Consider the following 24,060-nt stretch of genomic DNA (forward strand, 5'->3'; position numbering starts at 1 on the left):
GAAGCTGAGGCTAAGACAGAAGCTAACAATATCCAAATACCAATACCCTTACGAAGGTCAGAACTAAAGGCCTCTGTCTTCCCCATACCTCTGCAGGTGCCAATCAATACAAGTATGGCAAGAACAGAGCTGAAGAGGATGCCCGAAGGTACCTGGTAGAAAAAGAGAAGCTGGAGAAAGAGAAGGAGACAATCCGGACAGAGCTGGTGGCACTGCGGCAGGAGAAGAGGGAGCTGAAGGAAGCCATTCGGAACAGCCCAGGTATCTACATGGGTATGGTCCTTACAGCCAATGGGTGGCTCATCCAACACACCGCTCCTGGCACAGAACTCATACAGGTCACAAGGTTTCCTACCCTGGAGAGGTGGACTTCTCATCTCCTTCTCTTCATTAACACCATCATCACTCCCCCTCACTAAAAGAAACGTCATCAATGTTGTAACTGCTTTTGGGTAAAGGACATGAAAATGCATCACAGTAATGCATGTGCTTAATGTAGCAGGGTGCAAACTAATATTAGAAATGAGAAAAACAAAGAGTGTCATAGCATAAAGAAAACAAGAGCTCTCTGCTGTGGCCCAGGAGTGCAGTGGAGGATGGCCCAAGTGCTTGGGCCCTGCTCCCACATGGGAGACCAGGAGAAGCACCTGGCTCCTGGCTTCGGATCAGCGCAGCGTGCTGGCCGCAGTGACCATTGAGGGGTGAACCAATGGAAAAGGAAGACCTTTCTCTCTGTCTCTCTCTCTCACTGTCCACTCTGCCTGTCCAAAAAAAAAAAAAAAAGAAAGAAAAGAAAAGAGAGAGAGAGAGATCATTCTGAACCCTACATTCATTCATTCATGTGTGACAATGGTCAGGAGCTGGGATGAGGGGCAGCGATACCTGCCCAGGATCTTCTGAAATCCAGGGACCTAAGCAGGCCCTGCCTTCTCTGGATTCCTCCACACACCATTTTCTGATGCATTTCCTTTGGATTCTCTCTCTAACTGTGGTTGGCCACATTTTCAGCCTGAAGTTTCCAAGATCACATAGCCTGGTGAGAGTCAGAACCTCTGGACCCGTTCCTAAGAGGAAGCCCCACAGTTCACAGTCCTGTAGACCATTTCAGGAGCTCACATCCCTGTCGCTGGAGTCTACCCACAGATTGCTGAAGACTCATTGAAAGGATAGAACCAAAATCAGTGGGAAGGAGGCCTAGCAAGACAGCTTGGTTTCAATAAATTTCATTTTGCCTTCAATAAAGGCAGAACCAGAGTCTGCAGCAAGCTATCTTTTCTCCTTTTCCTGCTCAGCATTTTTTTTAATATCACTTTGTACCCTGCCAGATTATTATCCTCATTTTTATTTATTGTTTGTCTCTCTCTCTTACACACACACAATCAAACCCCTTAGAGCAAAGATCATTGCCTGTTTTATTTGCTGATATGTTGAAGGGCCCAGGATAGGGCTTGGTACACAGAAAGCATTCAACAAATATTTACTGAATAAATGAATGCAAAAAGCTCAACATTACTGGAAAATCCTCCACTGCAGCTTCATTCAGGGCAAAGAATGGAACCAGTGTATAAACCTGGTAATATCCAACACAACACTTGGCACAAATAAGGTACTACTCTAAGTTTGTTGGATCAAACTGAAAAAGCAGCAAAATCCGACTAGAAATCCTGACCTGTATAAATCCCTGTGTTATTACTTTAGCTTACAAGTAACAGAAATCAAAGTCACACTGGCAGAGAAATGAAAAGAAAGTAATAATTGGAAAATTGAGAGATCAGGTGTAGTGAGGTTCAGAGACTTCAATGATGTCACTAGGAGACTTATTTCTCTAGTCTATGCTTCTGTCTTCCTCTCCTTCGGTTTCATTCTCTCCCCCTTATGGTGGCACAGTGGCTGTACACCTGCAGTCCTTATGGATAGCCATGCCGGCAGAGGCAGCTCTTTCCAATGACCACCACAAAGTCTTAGGATTCACTCTCATTGGACCAACTTTGGTCCCTACACCAATCTGTGACCAGAAGATACAATGTGGTGAGTCTAAGTTATTATCTACTATTCGCTTGAAGGAGAAGTGGGGTCAGCCTCACCCAAACCATAGAGAATGATAGGGGAAAGGTGGTCTCCAAGTGGAGAATCAGGGTGGTGTTTTCAGAAAAGAAGTACTGGGCAAGAAAGAACACACCACCCAGCATGAAGCTAGAAGCCCAAGCCCAAAGTCCATCTCTTAACCAGGACTGTGGGGCAGGGAATGTCCTTCAGAAGGGGCAGGCAAGGGCAGGGGGCCGTGCCAGAATTGCTGACATTTCAAGCCAGGCTCACCCTTTTCTCATCAGGGTCTCTAGACTCAGGAGTAAAATTAAAGGCTCTGGAGGAAGCCATGGCCACCCTGGAAGTTCAGTGTCGGGCAAAGGAAGAACGCCGGATTGACCTGGAGCTGAAGCTCGTGGCCGTGAAAGAGCGCTTGCAGCAGTCCCTGGCCGGCGGCCCAGCCTTGGGGCTCTCCATGAGCAGCAAAAACAAGAGTAGGGTGAGTGCCCAGCCTCCCACACCAGGGATTGCTGCTCCTTAACACTCTATAGAACTTTCTAACATGATGTTTTTTTCAGAAATAAAAGGATCACTGGGGCAGGCATTTAGAGCAGCAATTAAGATACCACTGAGGATTTCCACATTTCATCTCAAAGGGCCTGCCTTCGAGTTCCAACTCTACTCCAGATTTCAGCTTTCTGCAAATGTGTACCCTGGGAGATGGCAGTGATAGCCCAAGTACTTGGGTTCTTGGCATCCATGTGGGAAACTCAGATTGATTCAACCAGTGGATGGGCGATCTCTGCCTGTTTGTGTGTCTTCTAAATAATTACACATAAATGAATACATACATACATACATACATAATTTTTAAAGGGTATGATCACTTACAGATGAGAAAACTGAGGCCCAGAGAGGGGAGTGGTCATGGCACAGGTGGCACAGCTGAAAAGGGACTCTTAGAGCAAGATTCCTTGGTCTCTGGATGGTTATTTTCCTCACGGCAGCACCACTATGTGATCACTTCTAAGCACTACTTCTGTGAAAGTGATCTCAGAAACAGCCCTGAGGTTACTGTTAACAGTAGCTACCCCATGTTGAGTAACCAACATGTTGGTCGATTTCCATAGACCTATAGAGCATCCTAACCTGTGTTATCTCACATGATCTTTACAACAATCCCATGAGATAGGGTTATGTGTATTAACCCCACTGGATAGACAAGGGATCTGAGGTTCAGAGATGTTGAATGACATGCTCAAGATCACTCAGGGACACAGAGTCCAAACCAGGGGGTCTGATTCCAGAGTCTTGCTCAGCCACCATGATGCATGCCCTCTTCTGGGATCTCCCATGCACCAGCTCTTGTCCTTGGGTTCTGCCTTCGGTGTCTCTACTACACTCAGCAACCCTACAGGAAACACACTGTCATCTCCAATGGGACTTCCTCAGGACTTCCAAGACCTCATCTGTATCAGGGCTTCTCAACTTCAGCACTGTAAACATGTGGGCCAGTCATTCTTTCCTACAGGGGACTGTGCTGTGCATCACAGGATAGTTATCAGTATCTCTAGCCTATGCCCACCACCAGTTATGACAACCAAACTGTCTGCCAAAATTGCCAAATGTTCTCTGGGACAGCAAAAATCATCTCTGGGTGGGAACTACTGATTAAAATTACCAACAGTCCTACTATTCTTCCTCAGAGCACTTAACCATAAATTGTGTGTGGGTTTATGTGTGTGTCCTTACTTATTACATGTCTAGACTTTATTTTTTATTAAGAATTGGACTATGTCTGTTTTATTATATCCCTAGCCCTTTACAAAGCCTTTAAAAATATGAGTGTAATAAATATTTGTTGAATGAATAAATGATTTACTTGCTTTCAGACAAGGAAATCAAGACTTAATGTGATGAAATCACCTGTCCAATAGGTATGAGTTGGCATTGGGTGTTGTATTATTGTTATTGTTGTATCAAGTCACATGGCCTGGTTGGCCCACACCCATGACACTGAAGCCAGTCCTTGGTCTTTACACCCTACACTTCCTCCGCACGAGGCATTTCCAGCCTTACTGTACAGTCAAAGAACAGAAGGACCAGGGATCATACAGGGATGGGGAAGGAGCTAGGAGTGATTCATTCACCGGCTGCTTGCTCCTACCAGTATGCCCTGTTGTTCCCTCCACTCTACAGCCCTTTGATGCCCCTGGGAGCTAAAAAGAAATTGTCTCTAATTCCCCACAAGCTTAGCCTTTTTTTTTTTTGACAGGCAGAGTGGACTGTGAGAGAGAGAAACAGCTCACTGCGCTGATCCAATGGCAGGAGCCAGGTACTTCTCCTGGTCTCCCATGCGGTGCAGGGCCCAAGTACTTGGGCCATCCTCCACTGCACTCCCTGGCCACAGGCAGAGAGCTTGCCTGGAAGAGGGGCAACCGGGACAGAATCCAGCGCCCCGACCAGGACTAGAACCCGGTGTGCTGGCGCCGCAAGGCGGAGGATTAGCCTAGTGAGCCGCGGTGCCGGCCTAGCTTAGCTTTTGAGATGTTATACTTAAGGAACTATATTCAGTAAGGCACCAAACAGTTATCTGGAAAATTTAAGGGGTGAAAGTAAGGTAGAAAATGAAAAGGATACAGCAGAGAGGTTAAGAATACAGCTGTGGGGTTTGAAGGTTTGAATCCCAGCCTCCCACTCAGCAGTCATGTGACCTTGGTTCAGCAAATTGACCTTCCCATCTTCCTCATCTGTGAGATGGAATGACTATCAGTAACAGTGCCTACTTCACAGGCTTGTTGAAAGGTTAACTATCCTGGGGCTGGCGCCATGACTCACTTGGTTAATCCTCTGCCTGCAGCGCCAACATCCCATATGGGCGCCAGGTTCTAGTCACAGCTGCCCCTCTTCCAGTCCAGCTCTCTGCTGTGGCCCAGGAAGGCAGTGGAGGATGGCCCACGTGCTTTGGCCCTGGCACCTGTTTGGGAGACCAGGAAGAAGCACTTGGCTCCTGGCTTTGGATCGGTGCAGCACCGGCCATGGCAGCCATTTGGGGAGTGAACCAACGGAAGGAAGACCTTTCTCCCTGACTCTCTGTCTCACTGTCTATAACTCTACCTGTCAAATTTAAAAAAAAAAAAAAAAAAGGTTAACTATACTAATCCACTCCACGTGACACCTGGTGCGTGGTGAGGCTCAGTAGTTTCGGTTGTCACTATATCTATCCTATGGCCCTGAGTACCTTTTTCACTCACCCTGTTAAGTGCTGGCAGGTTTGCCTAGTGCTTTCCATTTAAAACTACTCTCTTTTTTTTTGAAAGGCAGATAAGGCAGATACAGAAATCTTTTATCCACTAGCTCACTCCCCAAATGCCCCCACAGCTAGGGATAGACCAGAGTTGTGCCAACTTAAAACCAAGAATCTGGAACTCAATCCTGGTCTTCCATGTAGGTGGCAGAGACCCAACTACATGAACCATCACCTGCTGCTTCCCAGGGTGTGCAGTCAGAGAAACATGGAATTTGAAGTACAGCCAGGACTCAAACCCAGGCACCCTGATATGGGATATGGAATATCTCAAGTAGCATCTTAACTGCTGCGCCAGATACTTATCCCTGCCCTGATTCTTTCGAGGATAGGGTGGGTGTGGATAGCCATCACTAGACCCATCCTACTGAACTGTTTTTGTCATCACCAGGAAACTGCAAACAAACCCCAGACCAGCGCCCCAGAGCAACCTCTGCCTGTCAACTGTGTTTCTGAGCTAAGGAAGAGAAGCCCATCCATAGTTGCCTCCAACCAAGGAAGGGTGCTGCAGAAAGCCAAGGTACAGTCATCACTCAGCGAATACACAGTCAGAGTTCAGGAAGCCCCTTTACATGGAACCTCCCCAAAACCCCAACATCTAGTCAGTGAGAAAAGATAACTGTTCACCCACGTGCAGTAACACTCATGAACCTTCCTCAGAGGGAAGAGTCCTCTGGCCTCATTCAGAACAGGTTCACTTTTGTTGATACATCATGCTAACAAGCTCAGTCCTCTGACTTCTGAGCCTGCCACCTGTGTTCTGAGCACAAAAGGGGCCCATTCCCTGGGTGAGGAAACTGAAGGTCAGGGGGTAATGGAACTTGCCTAAACCAATGCAGGCATCAAGGTAAGAATGGAGCCATGAACCCACCTCTTCCAATCCCAAGTCCAGGATTTGCTCTGAAGTATTGGTCCACAGTCCTTTCTGTGGAACTCTTAAGGTCATCTGTTAATTAGAACTTTTTGGATTTTTGAAAGATGAAATGCAGTATTACTATATATACATCAAAGTACATACCTAGGCTTTCAGGGCACACCCTGTAGTCAAACACATTCACACTGCTACAGTAAAAGATGGGGACTTTTCACACCAGGGGAACAAAATAGAGATTATAAACAGCTTCACACTGGGTTGTGTCAGGTTTTGTCACCAAATGAGTTTGACGAAACCACTTGGGAAATATTTTGGTTTCAGGGCTTTCTAGGTCTCAGAATTGTAGATAAGGAAGTGGATCTGAATAACAAGTGCCTGGCACACCAGAGATGCTCATGAGCCTTCGCTAATGCTGGCACTCGGATCCACCTGACAGCACAGAATGAGCAACTGAGGGGGAGGTGAGACTAGAAAGATGCTTTGGTATAGAAGGACCTGAAGTCCAAGCTAAGAAATGTGGACAGATTTTCAAGGTCCAATCTCTTTTTTTATTATTATTTTTAAATATTTATTTATTTATTTATTTGAAATGCAGAGTGAGAGACAGAAAGATGGAGAGAGAGAAAGAGAGAGAGAGAGAGAGAGAGAGAAATATCCTCCATGTGCTGGTACATTCCCCAAATGGTCACAACAGCCAGGGGCGGGGCCAGGCCAAAGCCAGAAGCCTGGAAATCCATCTGGGTCTCCCCCTGGATGGCAGGGACCCAAGTACCTGGCTATCATCTAATGCTCTCCCAGTCACATTAGCAGGGAGCTGGAGCAGAGCAACTGGGACTTGAACTGTAGCTCTAATATGGGATGCTGGCATTGCCCCAGCCACAATACCAGCCCTGGAACAATATCTTTTATTTTTTTTTTGTAAATCCATTTATATTTATTTAGAACAATATCTTTTATAAGACATACATAAAATTAATCTTGCTTAATTTAAAATAAAACAGCAATGTGGAATGGTGGTTGCTGGGGCCTGGGAAGTGGGGGAAATGAGGAGATATTGGTCAGATGGTACAAAATTTCAGTTCTAGAGATAGATCTATCTAAAATAGCATGGAGACTACTGTTAACAATACTAGATGAGTATGGTATACTTAAAGTTCTAAGAGATTAGGTCTCAAATATTCTTACCATTAAAAAAGTATGGTCATTAGGTAAGGCAATAGATGTGTTGACAAACTTGACTATGATAATCACAATATATAAGTCAAAAATTAAATTTAAAATTAGAAAAATAGTAACATAAAAGGGATAATATCCTGTTTAAAGTAATGGAAAATTCAAATTTTATTCAATATAGAAATACAAGGAGCCCTTGCTAAATGCCAAATATTTTGCTAAACACTTTCAATGCCTTCTTTTTTTCAGACTTTGTAATGACCAAGTAAAAAGGGCATCCTTAGCCTCATTTCACAGCTGAGGAAATTGAAATTTAACTAAAGCAGTGAACATGGCAGGAAGGGTCTTAGCTCTCAAGGAACTTCCAAGCTAGTGAGAAGAGATAGAGAAAATGTTAAGTGCAGGGGTGGGCATTTGGCACAGCAGTTAAGATACCACATAGGATAGCTGCATCACATATTGCAGTACCTGGGTATGATTCCTGGCTGTGCTCCCAATTCAAGCTTCCTGCTAATATGCACCCTGGGAATAACAAGTAGTGGCTCAAGTAGTTGGATCCCTCTCATCCATGTGGGAGACCTGGACTCGGTTCCCAGCTTTGACTTGACCCAGTTCTGGCTGCTGCAGGCATTTGGAGAGTGAGAACATAAATTCATTCTCATTCATTCTCTCTCTTTTCTCCCCCCATCCAAATAAAATAAATAAATAATTTTTCAAGAATGCCCAGTTACTATGAAAAGGTACTTCCAGATACATTTATAAAACAAGAAAGAGGGACTGGGAGTAGAAACGGAAAGATACAGTGATTACAGAAGGCCTCTATTACAGTCCCCTGCATGGTGGGAAGGAATGGCCTGAGAAGATCTACAGTGTAAGCATTCCAGGAAGAGGGGCACAAAGCCCCGGCTCTCTATTGTGCCTGCTGACCACAGGCCAGGGAGCAGCTGGAGCAGGGAAAGCAAGTAGGAGGGTGGATGAACTGAGAGGGGAGAGGTAGACAGCACCCAAGCATCCAACTATTTTCTGGCCTGAAATTGCATTATCATATCAGAATATAATTAAAGGGCAGCTACTTATTACCTTCATGGCAACATTGCTTAGAGAAGGCTGGCCAGTTTTGTCTAGGACTTTTAAATGCAGGGCTCTGTAGCTAAGCTGCAGCTGCATCCTCATTTGGAATTGACTTTCAGGGCCTCAGAGAGCCAACATTCACTCCTACAGTTGGCCAGTCATTCAACAAGTATTTATTGAGGACCTACTATATACCAGTCTTATTCTAGATTCTGGTTACATAACAGGGAACCAAAAAAAGTCCCTGCCTTCATGGAGTTAGGAAGACAAGACTTGAAATACATGCATAAATACAGAAGATGATGCCAGGTGGTAATGAGTACTTTGAAGAAAGATAAAGCAGGGGCTGGTATTGCGGCTTGGTGGGTAAAGTTGCCATCTGCAACACTGACATCCCATATGGATGCTGGTTTGTGTCCTGGCTGTTCCGCTTCTGATCCAACTCCCTGCTAATGGCCTTGAAAAAGCAGTGAACGCCCCCAAGTGCTTGGGCCTCGGCCACACACATGGGAGATCTGGAAGAAGCTCCTGGCTCCCAGCTTCAGCCTGGCCCAGCCCTACCTGTTGCAGCCATTCAGGGAGTGAAACAGCAGATGGAAGATCTCTCTCTCTCTCTCTCTCTCTCTCTCTCTGAAATAAATAAATAAATGAAAGAGAGAGAAGAGGAAGGAAGGAAGGAAGGAAGGCAGGCAGGCAGGAAGGGAGGGAGGAAGGAAGGAAGGAAAAGGAATAGAAAGGAAGAAAGGGAAAGGAAAGACAAGACATGCAAAGCAGGGCAAGGGAAGAATGGGTGATGGGGGTGGTGGTAACTGTTGTTATCTAAGTGACAGCAAAGACCACTTTGAGGATGTGACACAGTAAGCAGAGACCTGAATGGAGGGAGTATCAGGAAGTGAGCCACGTGGGAATCCAAGAAAAGGATGATCCAGGCAGAGAAAAGAGCAAGTAGCAAGTCCCTGAGTGGGTTCCCTTAACATGTTTGAGGGTTAGAGTAACATCAAGAAGATAGGTGATTCCAGTGAAGAGAACAAAGGGTGTGTAGCAGGAGAATCAAAGAGGCAACCAACTAGAAGCCAGATCATCCAGACCAGGAGTCACCCAGTTTTTTCTATAAACAATTAGACAGCAAATGGTTTAGGCTTTGTGGACTATATGATCTGTTTCACGTCCACTGAACTCTGTCACTGTAGCACAAAAGTGGCCACAGACACTACATAAACTAATTAGACGTGGCTGTGTCCCAATAAAACTTTATTTACAGACACAAATATTGGAATTTCATATAATTTTCACTTGTCATGAAATACTATTCTTTTGATATTTTCCCAACATTTAAAAATAGGAAAAACATTCTTCTATGATGAGTTAGAAAAAAACAGTTGAGGCCGGCTCCGCGGCTCACTAGGCTAATCCTCCACCTTGCGGCGCCGGCACACCGGGTTCTAGTCCCGGTCGGGGCGCCGGATTCTGTCCCGGTTGCCCCTCTTCCAGGCCAGCTCTCTGCTGTGGCCAGGGAGTGCAGTGGAGGATGGCCCAGGTGCTTGGGCCCTGCACCCCATGGGAGACCAGGAGAAGTACCTGGCTCCTGCCATCGGATCAGCGCGGTGCGCCGGCTGCAGCGCGCCGGCCGCGGTGGCCATTGGAGGGTGAACCAACGGCAAAGGAAGACCTTTCTCTCTGTCTCTCTCCCTCTCTCACTGTCCACTCTGCCTGTCCAAAAAAAAAAAAAAAGAAAAAAGAAAAAAGAAAAAAACAGTTGATAGGCCAGATTTGGCCAATAGGCCATAGTTTGCCAACCCTTTTTCTGAAGCATTGCAGGCCACTGCAGGAACTGTGGATTTTGTTCTAACATAATAGGAAGTAGTTGGAAACTTTTGAGCAAGGGGTTTTGGGGTATGAACTACATTTTTAGAAGACCACTCTGGCTACTATATTGAGAATAGATGAAGGGACAAGAGAGACCAGCACGGAAAAGTGACTTAGGACCACATAGAGAGAATGGGACTGGGATCCAAGGCTGTCTAGCATGGCCAGTGGAGATATAACACAATATATTTAAGACAGTGACACGTTTTTATCCTACAGGTTACAGTGAATATCTAACAGACTGATTTATCTTGTCCTCTTTTACTTCAGGAATGGGAAATGAAGAAGACCTAGAAAGAGGATGCAGATTTCATTCCAAAGGAATTACCAGCTTGTCCTTCTATGGGAGAAATGCTTTTTCACAAGGAGACACCCTGAGAAGACTGGAAATGGGACCTATTCTTCAGGCTCCCTAAAAGACCAGCCTTCATTGTTTGCATGATTTCATGGGATTATGGGGAGGGAAGAACCAGAAGGGAAGAAGAAAATAGAGGGCACCCTTATGACTTTACAGAGAATGGAACTCAGTGGGGGGTAGGAGACAGAAGTCTACACAGTTGTAAAGAGTTTTTAGATGCCTTTACCTTCCCTTCTGAAGAAGAAATGAAAGCACCTGTGAATAAACCAATGCATCCCCTCTCAGTATCCAGTTCCCAGTCCTTACGGCAAAGGAAGGCAATGCTGAAGCATCAGTCATGCACTGCAAAGAGGAAGAGACTTGATCTTCTGACAGCGCTGTGCCAACTGCATGTGCGTTGGGCTTTGCTTACAACCTCCAGGCAAGGCAAAGGGGCTGAAAGGTCAATAACATTATCCCTGTCTGCAAAGCAGTGAACAAAAGCCACAGAGGACATGCAAATTCTACAGTCACTCCTCATCTGCTTAAAGCTAAGTGCAGCTACTGGAATCTTTTCCAGAACTGAGTTTGAAAATCAGAGATCAGAGTATGCAGAATGCAAAGAGAAGCTGAGACGCTAACATACTTTAAGCGCACAGCGACACTCAGAGACAGGAATGTGGAGTTCTAACGTCACCAGGACTTTGCAGGCATTGTAAGGTGGGGTCATTTGCAGTCTATCAAGGACTTTACCTATTTTAAATCACACGGAGGCTCCTGGTGCTATGGTTAAAAATCCAGAAGACAGTGTTTTTATACTCACGAAGTCCTCATCTTAGAACCTGGAGGCCCACTAGTCTACCCTTCCATATCTACTGTAAAGTAAAACTACCAGGAAAATCAAGAGGATGATGGCTTATTTCTGCCTCAAGGGTGCTAATCCTTTATGAACTTGATATTTCCAAAGGGGGAAGCAAGGACCTTGAGCCCTGGACAGTGTCCTTAATTTGCCTCTCACTACTGTCTCAACTCTGTCGGAACTTTATAGGTCTAACTTTAACACATTTTCCACCAATAAAGGTATGACTATTTAGGAGCTCAGGGGTTATTTGAAGGAGGAGAAAGGAAATTCCAGAATAATCCCTGGATACTTTGCTAGAGGCTTTACAGATCTTACCCCACCTAAGGTTTTACATACCTTAGCCTCATCCAAACTTTACCACCATCTGTGTAACTGGAGACCAGCACAGGAAAATTAACCTGATCAAACTCACTCAAAAGATCAGTAAGAGCACGAAATGTAGGGTTTATGACCCAGATCCAGATAGGACTAGATTTGAGTCATGCCAGCCTGGCCACTGATCAGCTAGGTGAGCTTGAGAACGTCAAAGACTTAACCTCCCTGATCCCTACTTTCCTTATATGTGAAGATGGGGTTAACAACTGTACTTTCCTACCAAGAATGTCGGGAGATTTAATGAGATAATGCCTGCGAAGCAGCTGAGAAATGGGAAATGCTCAGTCACGGTGGTTCTCATTATCAGCTGGATGAGAATGTCTGACTCAAAAGCCTGAGTTCTTCCCATCAAGGATGAAATGACTGACACGTAGTAAATACAGCCACCAACAGCTGAAGGCGACCCAGTTATAACTGATAGGTCTCATCCCAGTTCCACCTCAGTGTCTCCAGTGTCAGAGGAGCTCACATACTCCAAATTGTCAGTATTCTTTTTTTTTAAATATGTGACCTTGGAATGGCACCCAACACTCCAACCATGTCCCCGGTGTCTGTCTTTCTCATGTGGTTATTTTGGGATTAAGTGTTTCTTGGACTCTGTGAGAATGGACCCTTAGTAACTATTAATATTTATTGCACACTCACTGTTATCAAGCACTGTGATAGCTAGGGCAGGCTTCACAGGCTTGCAGCCCGTGCAGTCACACATGACCTCACACTAATGACCCTGTACTTGGTTTAATGCTCTGCTGTTTACTTCTTGGAGTTCTGCATTTCTCCTTTTGCCTTTAAATTCCAGTGCCAGTGCTAACTAATCACTTTTCCAGGCATTATTCCTTTAGTCGTCACCAAAACCCTGTGAAATAGGTAACATTAACCCAGTTTTCACAGTTCAGGAAAAGGAAGTGCAGAGCGGATAAGTAACTTGTCCAAACTCACACAGTCAGGAAGTGGTATAGCCAGCACAAACCCTTACTCTTAATTCAAAAGCTCTATTTCATCCATACATTGCCCTCCCCTTACACTATGGCATTCAGAAGCACATTAGCATTTAATAAATGGATGCATATATGCAGCACTCTTGGTGTAAGTTGAGCAGCTAAGAGAATTGTAAGCAAAATGGTTAAGGCACAGATACCAGTTCTTGTTCCTGCCTATTGAAATGCCTTGTTTGTTTGTTTTTTAAATACACGCCATGGATCTGACGTAGAATTTTAGCTCCATCTTTCCCAACACTGCCAACTGTTGGATCAGAATTTTCCTGTCACTGGATCTTCAGCTCTGTTTTGTTATATGTAAAAGGAGATCTCCTAAAACCATGCTACTCTTCTCGTGAAGCCAAAAAAACCAAAGAGTATTAGTTATGACATTGATTTGGGCCTTAAGTGGGGACATAAAGATACAAGAGACTGCAGCTCTGCCATCATGGAACTCGCTATGAGAGACAAAATCTAACCCAAATTTCTAGACTACAAGTAAGTCATGTTATGTTAAAAATTGAGATGCTTAAGGAATACTTTCCATTCTTTATTTTAGAAAAAAAAATTAACCTTTAGGGGCTACCCAGTGGTTAAACCAGCAACTCCAAAAGCCCCAGTCCTCAATTTACCAGTCCTCAAAATCATCTCAACTTTATATTCTAGATTTCCAAAATTCTTCTACATCTTCCTGTCTTCACACATTCAACTTAATTCACTCAATAAGTATTTATTGAGCACCTGCTATCCTAGATGTCAGAAATCAGCTGTGAACAAGGCAGATTCCTCGCCAAGTTCACACTGCAGTTACAGAAACAAAATAAAATTCTAAGAAATTAAGAGTGCTGGACACAGCTACTCTACACAGAGGGTGCTTACAAAGGATTCTGTCGAGGTGATCCCAGGACAGAACACAGCCTCTCTTGCCTGGACTATTTACAATAGCCTGTTTTACCTGTTTTCTTTACCCTGCATTTTACATACACCAAAGGGCCTCTTAAGGCCAGCGCCGAGGCTCACTAGGCTAATCCTCCACCTAGCGGCTAATCCTCCACCTAGCGGCGCCGGCACACCAGGTTCTAGTCCCGGTCGGGGCGCCGGATTCTGTCCCGGTTGCCCCTCTTCCAGGCCAGCCCTCTGCTGTGGCCAGGGAGTGCAGTGGAGGATGGCCCAGGTGCTTGGGCCCTGCACCCCATGGGAGACCAGGAGAAGCACCTGGCTCCTGCCTTTGGATCAGCGCGGTGCGCCGGCCGCAGCGGCCATTGGAGGGTGAACCAACGGCAAAAGGAAGACCTTTCTCTCTGTCTCTCTCTCTCACTGTCCACTCTGCCTGTAAAGAAAAAAAAGGGGGGGGGGGCTCTTAAATGTGTAAAGGCGTTGTCACATGTTTACACTGCCATCAGAGTAAGACTATAAAGTCATACAGCAAAACAAATTTTGAACACTCACACTAGGAAAGGAAGGAAAATATTCCTGTCATAACGGAGCTTGTGTCTCAGACCGGGGAAGTCAGACAATACGCATCATTTGAAAAGTTCCGTCGGGAATAAAGGCATTGGAGAAGAGGCAGGAGTTGCGCGGGCACGGGGTTTCAGGGTGCAACGTCTCAATGGCTCACGTGACCTAGGGCTGCCTGACCACTGGTCTTCAGTCCCTACGCCCCCTTCCCTGTATTTCCTTCCTAGGACCTTTGCAGATGACGTCTCCCCCTTCCTGAACCACTATCCGTTCTTCAGTTCTCCACTCAATTTCACTTCCTTTGGAAACTCCTGGCACACTCGGCCGTATTTCTATTCTAGACTTCGGCTGCACGGTACCCCTCAGTTTTGAGCACGGGTCCTACTTTTACTTTCTATCGCGTTTTTATGACATAATTTCATGTGAACTCCATGAGGGCACAGACGCTTCCGCTTGCTTTGCCGCGAATCCCGTGCTTCGGACCCAGCCGCAGTGAAGTCAAAGACCGGTCTCGCCCAACTTACTGAGAACCGGAACTGTTGCGTTCAGTCAGGAACACAGGCTAGGGAACAGCGAAGGGCATAGCCAACCGGAAGTGTGGCGTTCCTGTCCGGAAGTCCTAGCCCCCAAAGGCTGCCGGGAAGCGTGGTTTTCAAGGGTGCGCTACTCCTCACTTGGAGCGAACGCGCATGCGCTGCCCGGGTCCTCCTGGATTGCGAACATGGCCGCGCGGTCGCTGTGGGCGGTCCGGCGGCGGGTGCAGCGCCTCCTGACCTCGAGTGCCGCGTGGGAGAACAGGTAAGTTTGTGGGGAGGGGGTTGCGGATGTGAGGGCTATCCGGATGAGCGAGGTGGCGGATGGGTGAGGGCTGGAAGGCGAGGGTTATCGCAGCCCAGGCGAGAGAGCCCGCCAAGCCGCTCGGCCTCTAAGACTGGGTGTTCACGCCCGGTTTGACAGAGAGGGGAACTGAGGCCACAGGTGCGCCTCGTTCCCGGGCTGAGGAGAATGAGAAGACGCAAAGCCATCGAATCAGTCGGGGTGCACCCCTCTAGCTGCTCCTCCTCTCCGTGTGGAACATCTGCAGTGAATACGGGTCTGTCCCGACTCCGGGTGACCTTAGGCCAGTCCCTTCCCCTGTCTCCTGGCATCACTACCTGTCGGTAGAAGGTGGGCGCTGGACCTGATACCTCCTTCGGGAGACGGAAGTTCCACTAGCTGCCTTTTTCCATCAGCATCCACAACTATGGGTGGTTCTTTTTAGTGATCGCCGTTTAGTAATTGAGGAAACTGTCATTTAGAGGGGGGAGAAATGAGTTACTTTTCTAAACTTAATCGGCAAGTGCTAGAACCCGGGCTGGAAACCTATCAGGGCTCTGGAATTTCTGCGACGATGTTAATTGCTGTTTTCCGGGAGACCATTCCTGGGAAAGAAAATGTATGGCGGAATACGGGTAGGGTTGGCCCTCTGAGCTGTCAATTACGCTGTGGAGGAGTCCTGGAAATGTGTGTAACTATTTGTCGCCTGACCCAGTACCACGCCCTGGCACCTGGGTAGAGGTTGATTCAAGGTTTCAGGGTTTTTGCTTGTTTGGGCTTCCAAGCCTTTTTTGGCAGTTTGTTGGTGAAGCGAGGAAGTGACCAGACAGAAAACTGTTGGTTCTGATGAAGATTTCCCCCCACGCCAGTTGTGAGGCAGCAGCAATCGGGATCTGTCCCAGTTCTCTCCTCCTTCACCCTCTGAACTCTGACCATTTTCAAACCCTTGAAGTTGGTCCTGAGAAGAAGTTATTTGACCAGATTTAAATAGTGTAAGTGTGGATTTTTAGGGAGGAGAGATTTCACCCAGTATAATTTGCCCTAGATTTAGGAAGGCCCTATTTTCTGAACTAAGAATTTGGAACCAGTATATAATAAGACATCAGGCCGGCGCCGCGGCTCACTAGGCTAATCCTCCGCCTTGCGGCGCCGGCACACCGGGTTCTAGTCCCGGTCAGGGCGCCGGATTCTGTCCCGGTTGCCCCTCTTCCAGGCCAGCTCTCTGCTGTGGCCAGGGAGTGCAGTGGAGGATGGCCCAGGTGCTTGGGCCCTGCACCCCATGGGAGACCAGGAGAAGTACCTGGCTCCTGCCATCGGATCAGCGCAGTGCGCCAGCCGCAGCGGCCATTGGAGGGTGAACCAACGGCAGGCAAAGGAAGACCTTTCTCTCTGTCTCTCTCTCTCTCACTATCCACTCTGCCTGCAAAAAAAAAAAAAAAAAAAAAAAAAAAAAAAAAAGACATCAGATCATAATAACTGAGTTCAAGGACCTATTTTAGTCACCTGTTGATGGACCACAAACCACGATAGGATGTTTCTAAGTATTTCAGTGATTTATTTTACATATTTCCTTATAGGTGAGTTCTCAACTCGGAATTACAGCTTCTCTCCCAAAAGCCTTACAGCTTATGTGAATGAAGGCTTAGCGTTCTGAGCCACACTCCAGTTTGATAAGGTCCCTTTATTGGACTGAACATTTTCCAGTGTATGAGGTGAAAAGTGAAACCAGAACTCTCTGACTTTGTGTATTTGAATTCCTGCCTCTGATAAGCCTTTGTGGGTCTGGGTATTGGCACTCGATTTCCTCTTTGCTGACTTAAGTGGACCCATTTCTGAGTGTTTGCAGTGCCTGGTGCTCAGTATCCTGGCTCTATACAGTACCAGCTGTGTGATTTTGAGCAAACCATCTCTCAGTGTCCCTCTTCTCAGCTGTAAAATAGAGGTGACAGTAGTGCTTGTTGTGAAACGAATCTGGGTAAAACGAATTCTGTTATTTGATAAGAAGTTCCTAAGTGTTCAGTGGTTACTGTGTCTGAAAACACTTTGTTAGCAGATTCAACCTGGAAAACTTTGCAGTCTGTAAACTGGGTGGACTTTTCGGTTGTTGATGAAGGCAGTTTTTCATGCCGTGCCACCTCTCTCCTCCCTCAGAGGATGGCTGCCCCCATTCAGCACTGCCACCCAGAGAACTGCTGGTGAGGACTGCAGTTCCGAGGACCCTCCAGATGAGCTTGGGCCATCTCTTACTGAACGAGCCCTAAGGCTAAAAGCTGTGAAACTGGAAAAGGAAGTCCAGGATTTAACAGTGAGTAGATTTTATATTAACTGTTCTTCACATCTCTCTCTGATTTAAATAGCCAAACATTCCTTAGGTCAATTTTTTTTTAAATTTCATGTATTTCATATATACAATTTCTTTTTTTTTTTTTTTTTTTTTTTATTTGAAAGAGTTACACAGAGAGAGAGGTCTTCCATCCGCTGGTTCACTCCCCAATTGGCCGCAACACCGTTCCGAAGTCAGGAACCAGGAGCTTCCTTCAGGTCTCCCATGCGGATGCAGGGGCCCAAGGACTTGGGCCATCTTCCACGGCTTTCTCAGGCCATAGCGGAGAGCTGGATCATAGGTGTGGAGCAGCCAGGACTCGAACCGGCGACCATATGGAATGCTGGCACTGCAGGTGGCAGCTTTACCCACTACACCAAAGAATTGGCCCCAGGTCAATTTTTAAAATGAAATTTCCTCTAATTGGTTCTTTACTCTTCATCCTCCATTCTCTTGCTAGGTACGGTAGGCCAAAAAAAAAAAATAGTAGTTCAAAAACACCACTGGCTAAGGACACACAGTGCTCGACATGTAGTAGGCATAAAGAAATAGTAGTTGAGTGAGTGAGGTCACTGAACGTTGCACTCTGCCATTCAAACTTCATCTAGCATATTGGACCCAGTCCTTGGTTGACAGATACACTCTGAGGAATTAGAGAAACCGGAGTCCTTGCCAAAGCAAGTCCTCCCAGAGTAGGAAGGAAGGTGGAAAACATATCTTATAAGAGCAGTTGAGGGGCTGGCACTGTGGCATAGCAGGTAAAGCTGCCACCTGCAGTGCCAGCACCCATATGGGCGCAGGTTTGAGTCCCGGCTGCTCCACTTCCGATCTGTCTCTTTGCTGTGGCATGGGAAAGCAGTAGAAGATGGCCCAAGTCCTTGGGCCCCTGAACCCACGTGGGAGACCCAGAAGAAGCTCCTGGCTTCGGATCGGTGCAGCTCTGGCCTTTGCAGTCATCTGAGGAGTGAACCAGCAGATGGAAGACCGCTCTCTCTCTTTGCTTTTACTTCTCTGTAATTCTGCTTTTCAAATAAATAAATATTAAAAAAAAAGAGCGTTGAAGGAACCAGGAATTGCAGAAATGAAAAAGAAAAGGACTAAAGGAGGTAAAATAACTACCTCCAAATAGATGACATACTTTGAAGTTGCTCGGTTGTCCTAGAGTTCAGTTCAATAAAAGAATGTTGACAAGGTTGCCTGAATAGGAAAAAGAAAGCCAGCTCCTCTGTTTTATAGAAACCTACAAGAGTGACATGTGTATAGTAAGCAAATCAGTAAGTATTTGTTTTCTCATCCTTTTGACTTTGCTTTTGATCTTCAGATAAGATACCAGAGAGCTGTGGCTGACTGTGAAAACATAAGGAGGCGGACCCAGAGATGTGTGGAAGATGCCAAGATATTTGGTAAGAGATCTATTCACAATAAAAATGCCTTTCAGTTTCGCAAACTGTAAATGCTCATTTCGCCCCCTTTCTGGATTAACACCACATTAACAAGCCCTTGCTTGCCCTTTACCACCCTATCCAAAACTTTGCGTATCATGTTGTAGACATCTCTGATGATGACATTCCTTATCCTGATTTCTTTAAAAGAAGATCAAGTTGCAGAATTGGAAGTAACAGGATTCTCAGCAACCAAGTTTACTTTGCTTTTGTGATACTTCTTGGGACTGTAAAAGATGAGACCCGTTTTGTGGCCCATCTCCTGCAACCTCATAGTAGGCAGTTGAAACTTACCTCGTCTATGGATATGTGTTAACTTTGTTATTCCCATTTAGCCAGTCCACAAGAATAAGCCACTCTGGACATCCCATAGCAGAGTAGACTCCCCCACCCCCACCCCAATACGCCATGAAATACTATTATCTTGTCCCTGCTGAAAATGTATGCCTTACCACAATGAGATAGGCAGGAAGATTAACCATGTACACAAAGCTAAAGGTGAAAGCAATAAAAATAGTTATTTTAAAAGGGCAAATTTTTGAGCCTTTTGTATATAGCATTATATAGTTCTTGGGTTCTAACCACACAGACTTGTCAAGTGGATTGGTGATACTTGATTATGAACTCCAGTAAGTATGGCCCTTTCCCACTTTCTGTGGTACCTCATATACATGTACCACTTTAATCTCTAGGTGTTCCCTAAACTCCACTGCCAAGGGCAGAGTGCTTTCCTCCCAAACAATGAAAGTAACTGGTTTCTCTGTAGGAATCCAGAGTTTCTGTAAGGACTTGGTGGAGGTGGCGGACATTTTGGAGAAGACTACTGAGTGCATTTCTGAAGAAACAGAGTCTGGGGACCAGACACTCATTCTGGAGAAGGTCTTTCGGGGGCTGTCACTCCTAGAAGCAAAGCTGAAAAGTGTGTTTGCCAAGCATGGCCTGGAGAAGATGGCACCCATCGGTGATAAATACGACCCTCATGAGCATGAACTCATCTGTCACGTGCCAGCTGGTGTTGGGGTACAGCCTGGCACGGTGGCATTAGTAAGACAAGATGGCTACAAACTTCATGGTCGCACCATTAGACTTGCCCAGGTAGAAGTGGCAGTGGAGTCTCAGAGAAGACTATAAATGGGCCATCAAGGAACTGCATGTTCTCCCAGAGCGCAGCCACCTTTGTTTCCTTATTTATTAAACTAGGTTTGTATTGTACATGAGGTACTTCATGTGATCTGTTTTGGATTTAGTCATATTGGCTTTATTTCTCAGATAGTCTTTTGATTTAATGCGACCTGTTCGGTCTCATCAGAAGTCTTGCCGTTGGGCATTTGAACAATGTGACAAGTGTTCCTACAACCTTTGTCAAAATATGTTTACGAAAATTATTTTTAAATTGGTACTCTGATGACTTTGAATCCAAAATCCTTATAACTGTAGTTTCAACTAAACATTCTTTCCTAATGTTCCCTGTAACGGAAATTGTATAGCAGCTGGTGTTTTTTTGAAAAGGGAAACTAGGGATTGGTTGAACACGCGGGTGCTTAGGTGATAAAGCTTCATAATTGTAAGTTTATCATTTGGGTTGATTCTCATACATACAGATTTTTGATTTCCTGCCCTTTTTTGTTGTATTATTTTCCTGTCAGTCATCCTTCATCCTTGTAGTCCCTGCCAGGTATGTTTTCACGTTCACATCATTGTCCCAGCCCACTCCTTTCTGACTCCCACTTGCAGGAGCTAAAGGCACAGGCAGACATGGGAGGCAGGGATCATGGAAGAAATCTGATACCCAGGACCCTTTCAAGCAAGGATGGCCAGGAAACCTTGTGCTTTATTTGTTCCAAGTTATCTTCAAATTATTTTCAGCCTCCTGAGCTATATAATCCAGGAAAACTAAGGTAGCACCAACAAGTCATTACCTAAATGGATCTACATAGGCAGTTTACCTACAGCTTGTTGCTCTGCCAGCCATGACTCATTTGCCCCTTTGTCAGATTTGCCTTCTGATTCTTTATGAGATTATTGGGCAAGCGAGCAGGACCAAAATGTTGGGCTCCCACAACCTCTCATTTCATTTAGTGATGCTGAATTTTTTGATTTGATACTCACACATCACTACCTCTGTTCCACTGACAAGCTTTACTCCTAGCTTTCGTATCTTAGGTCACATTTATGTAAGCACCTAGCTCCCTTTTTATGTATTAACATACTAGAGTTAATGGACCTGTGTGTTTATTTTTTGTTTGTTTTTCAACCCTGCTTATAGTCATATTCTGTAAAGGATTTGTCCAATAAATGAGTGAAAGAATGCTACGTCAGACTTTAGAAATCATGGGTATTTATGTTAAAAGAGGCCTTAATCTAATTTCATACTTTCTGCTTCTAACGTATGATAGTCTTTAGGACTGGACCTGAAGTAAAAAAAAAAAAAAAAAAAATCTAGTGATGAAATTTCAGTGAGAATTTGAATAAGAAACTATGTTAATGTCAATCATTTAATATTAAGGAACTTCCAAATATGTCCCCAGTAGATAATTGTTAGATGGTAAGATTGCAAAGGTTTAGGCTTCAGTTAGTTACCTATAATATAAATCAACTTCCACTGTGAAGTGAAAAATGGCACCCTTCCACACTTTTAGGTTCTTTGACTAAGATGTTAATTAAATTGACATAAGGCTGATTAACAGAGGAAAACTCCATGTTTAATTATATATACCCAAGAGTTCCAGAGAATTAGTCTTGAGGAAGGGTCACACAGTTGAAGCTTGCAGCATCCTGAACTACAGACAGGAACAGGGGCTGAGCAGGGTGGTGAGAGGAGGAAATGAATGGAGGAAATCACCCAGTTAAAGTCTAATACAGATTATCTGGAGCCACCCTCTTCCTATTTATTATTTATGCTAATTTAGGTTTCCCTTACAGGTATAAATTTCCTCCTTTTTTGGATACCTGTGTCCAGTTTTTGTCAAAATTATCAGCTTTAAATATACCAAAGACGGATATTTTGGGGTGCCACATTCTGTTGTTTTTTTTTTTTAAAGAGTATTTGGGATAGTGTGTCCTGAGCCCCAATATCCCCATTCGAAGATACCACATTAGCCCTATATAATAAAGCCGTGCCCTTGTGAGCCCTACCATCTCCATCTTCACATTTAGATACTCTTAAAAGGCAATCAGAAGACTGGCAGTAAGATTATAAAACCAGAATCTTTTTTTTCATTCCACAAAGTACATACTGTAATTTGAATGAGCAATCAAATTTCACAATAAGAATTTATCTTGTATTTTGTTTGTTTGTTTGTTTTGCCTTTATTCCTTGAGATTGACAGATGGTGACAACGGGGGAAAAAGCCCTTTATAATTACCCATGTGTGTTTTTGGAACAGTAGCAATCATTACCAGTGAATTAGAATTAACCATAATTTTAGATATGGAATGTTCTGATTACCTAAAGTGTTTTCTGTTACTCCATTCCACCTTCTATTTTTGCAAGTAGATTAAGAATCATTTTAGGTTCTTTTATTATTCAGTACTTTTGCAGAGTTAAAAGTCTAAGTTTAGAATTGGAGGGTGAAGCTACAACAGAATGTCAACTGGAAGGGCTGTGGGGAGCCAGAGCAGCATAATAGAGCATAGGCGTGGTCAGCATACACTTGAACCTGATCCCAGCTCACTCACCTGTGTGACTGGCACCAGTCATTCAGTCTTCTGAGCCTGTTTCCTTATTTGTAGAGTGCTTTTAATTCTCTCATGATACTGTGAGGGTTAAGTGAAATATGTCATTTGCCTACTACAGTAGGCCCTCATATTTATTTTTATCCTTTTTTTGTTATGTACATTGTACTGTGTTTTTGTAGCTGCCTAAAGTCTAAGGAAAGGGGAAGACTAGTTAAATGATGATTATTAAAAAACATATAAGCTAATCATTCACAGTGAATTTTTTTCCTTCCGGTTTCTGGTTGGTTGGATGGTTGTTTTGTTTTTAATTAACCACCACGAGGAACATACATTTTTAGATTGAACAAGAAAATTGTGTTAGTGCTCTTAATTATTTTGAGGTGACAAAACGAGAAGACAGTGTCTAGCAGGTGGTATATAAGGAAGCTGTGGCTCACCTAGGAGGGATGTTGGTGTTTTAGTACTTGGATTCTACAGACCTTTTACTGACTTTCCTTATTGCCATAAAGGAATCAGTCAGTTTGAAGTTGATACAAGTTATTTGGTGATGTAAGGATGAAATGTAATATCCAGAAACAACTTTAATAAAACTGAAATTGGAATAACTGCAGTCTGGGTGTTGAGTCTTTTGTCTTCCTCATTCATGTTGATTATTGGTATGTTATGGTCACTCACTGAATGCTGTGGATGCTCGGGGAGGCACCCTGAGATCTCACAGCAGCGCAGCAAAGTGGCTGCAGTATAGGCGTCCCATATTCTGCCTCAGTATTGAAGTCTTGGCTGTTTTTCTACCTCCTGGACTCCTCTCTCTCTCTCTCTGATTCCTATGCATTTCTTAGATCTGGAGTCTTGTTTCTGCCTTCCTCTCTGGCATTGCCTTATTTTCTCGTGTTTGCCTTTTCATTCTAGTTGTTTTATCTGTGTTGACTACTATACTTGCACTGTTCTGCTCTTGACCATCTCCTAACCATGTTGTTGAATGTGGCCCTGATCTGACCTTCAGCTTCCACATGTCCTTCCCAAGTTTTGATGGGCTTTGTTTTTACCTCTGCTTCTCAGATGGCTTCCCTATACTCAGCCTTCTGGCCGAATTGCCCTTTGGAGCTGGCCTTTTCTGAGATTTGGCCTTGCGTTTTCATCATTGCTCAAGTCTTGTCTACACAACCTGGCTCCATAATCCATTGTTTCACGTATTCCTGATGTTTGTTAGTATATTCTTATTCCTGTCCATTCAAATGTCCATGTCTGATGCTTTGCAGAGATTTTAAAACTGTTTCAGAATTCCTTGACACTTAAATAGGGGGTTAGGACATATGTCCGTTTTTCTTGCCTGTCCTTGGAGCTTTTTTGCATTTCTTGTCTAATAGGATACAGTGGAAGTGACACTACAGTTTCTGGACTCAGAACTGTTAAAACTGGCAGGCCCACTTCCTGTCTTGAGCCCTAACCATCACCTCAAGAGCAAGCTGAAGTGGC

General features: G+C 44.7%; 2 protein-coding genes and 1 long non-coding RNA gene across 7 annotated transcripts in view; 2 read left to right on the top strand and 1 right to left on the bottom strand.

Annotated features, from left to right (window-relative positions):
• The window catches only part of AFAP1L1 (actin filament associated protein 1 like 1), a 65,837-nt gene extending 54,088 nt beyond the window's left edge, over positions 1-11,749 (top strand). For 2 of the 3 annotated variants that reach the window (XM_008255226.5, XM_089336064.1), the window contains 4 exons: positions 97-261; positions 2,331-2,524; positions 5,724-5,852; positions 10,587-11,749. In XM_008255226.5, coding sequence (XP_008253448.3) covers positions 97-261; positions 2,331-2,524; positions 5,724-5,852; positions 10,587-10,610 — 512 coding nt within the window. In that variant the 3' untranslated portion in view covers positions 10,611-11,749. The remainder of the gene's footprint in view (positions 1-96; positions 262-2,330; positions 2,525-5,723; positions 5,853-10,586) is intronic. The other variant, XM_017341176.4, reaches the window with a different exon arrangement.
• Positions 1-14,970, bottom strand: part of LOC149126109 (uncharacterized) — a 64,994-nt gene extending 50,024 nt beyond the window's left edge. For both annotated transcript variants that reach the window (XR_016236352.1, XR_016236351.1), the window contains exon 1: positions 14,850-14,970. This is a non-coding gene — a long non-coding RNA (uncharacterized LOC149126109). The remainder of the gene's footprint in view (positions 1-14,849) is intronic.
• Positions 14,971-15,025: 55 nt separating this feature from the next.
• On the top strand, positions 15,026-23,194 carry GRPEL2 (GrpE like 2, mitochondrial). Of its 2 annotated transcripts, none has more exons than XM_089336065.1 (4): positions 15,026-16,247; positions 16,608-17,446; positions 18,786-18,867; positions 19,673-23,194. In XM_089336065.1, the coding sequence occupies exons 2-4, from the start codon at positions 17,249-17,251 to the stop codon at positions 20,035-20,037; spliced, it is 645 nt and encodes a 214-aa protein (XP_089192191.1). In that variant the 5' UTR covers positions 15,026-16,247; positions 16,608-17,248; the 3' UTR covers positions 20,038-23,194. The 2 variants fall into 2 exon arrangements, with proteins under 2 accessions (XP_089192191.1, XP_002710345.1); XM_002710299.6 differs by having other exon boundaries at positions 15,026-15,123; positions 17,293-17,446.
• The last annotated feature ends 866 nt before the right edge of the window (positions 23,195-24,060 follow it).

Source organism: Oryctolagus cuniculus, chromosome 6 (assembly GCF_051225735.1).
Source record: "Oryctolagus cuniculus isolate XC-2025 breed Fujian yellow rabbit chromosome 6, ASM5122573v1, whole genome shotgun sequence".
NCBI lineage: Eukaryota > Metazoa > Chordata > Mammalia > Lagomorpha > Leporidae > Oryctolagus > Oryctolagus cuniculus.

What these genes read in the sequence shown, in the direction of transcription:
- GRPEL2 (XM_002710299.6), top strand. Translation starts at nt 15,047, where the DNA reads ATGGCCGCGCGGTCGCTGTGGGCGGTCCGGCGGCGGGTGCAGCGCCTC. An exon ending in AGTGCCGCGTGGGAGAACAG is followed by an intron (nt 15,124 to 17,292) that starts GTAAGTTTGTGG and finishes CTCCTCCCTCAG; the next exon opens with AGGATGGCTGCCCCCATTCA. An exon ending in GGAAGATGCCAAGATATTTG is followed by an intron (nt 18,868 to 19,672) that starts GTAAGAGATCTA and finishes GTTTCTCTGTAG; the next exon opens with GAATCCAGAGTTTCTGTAAG.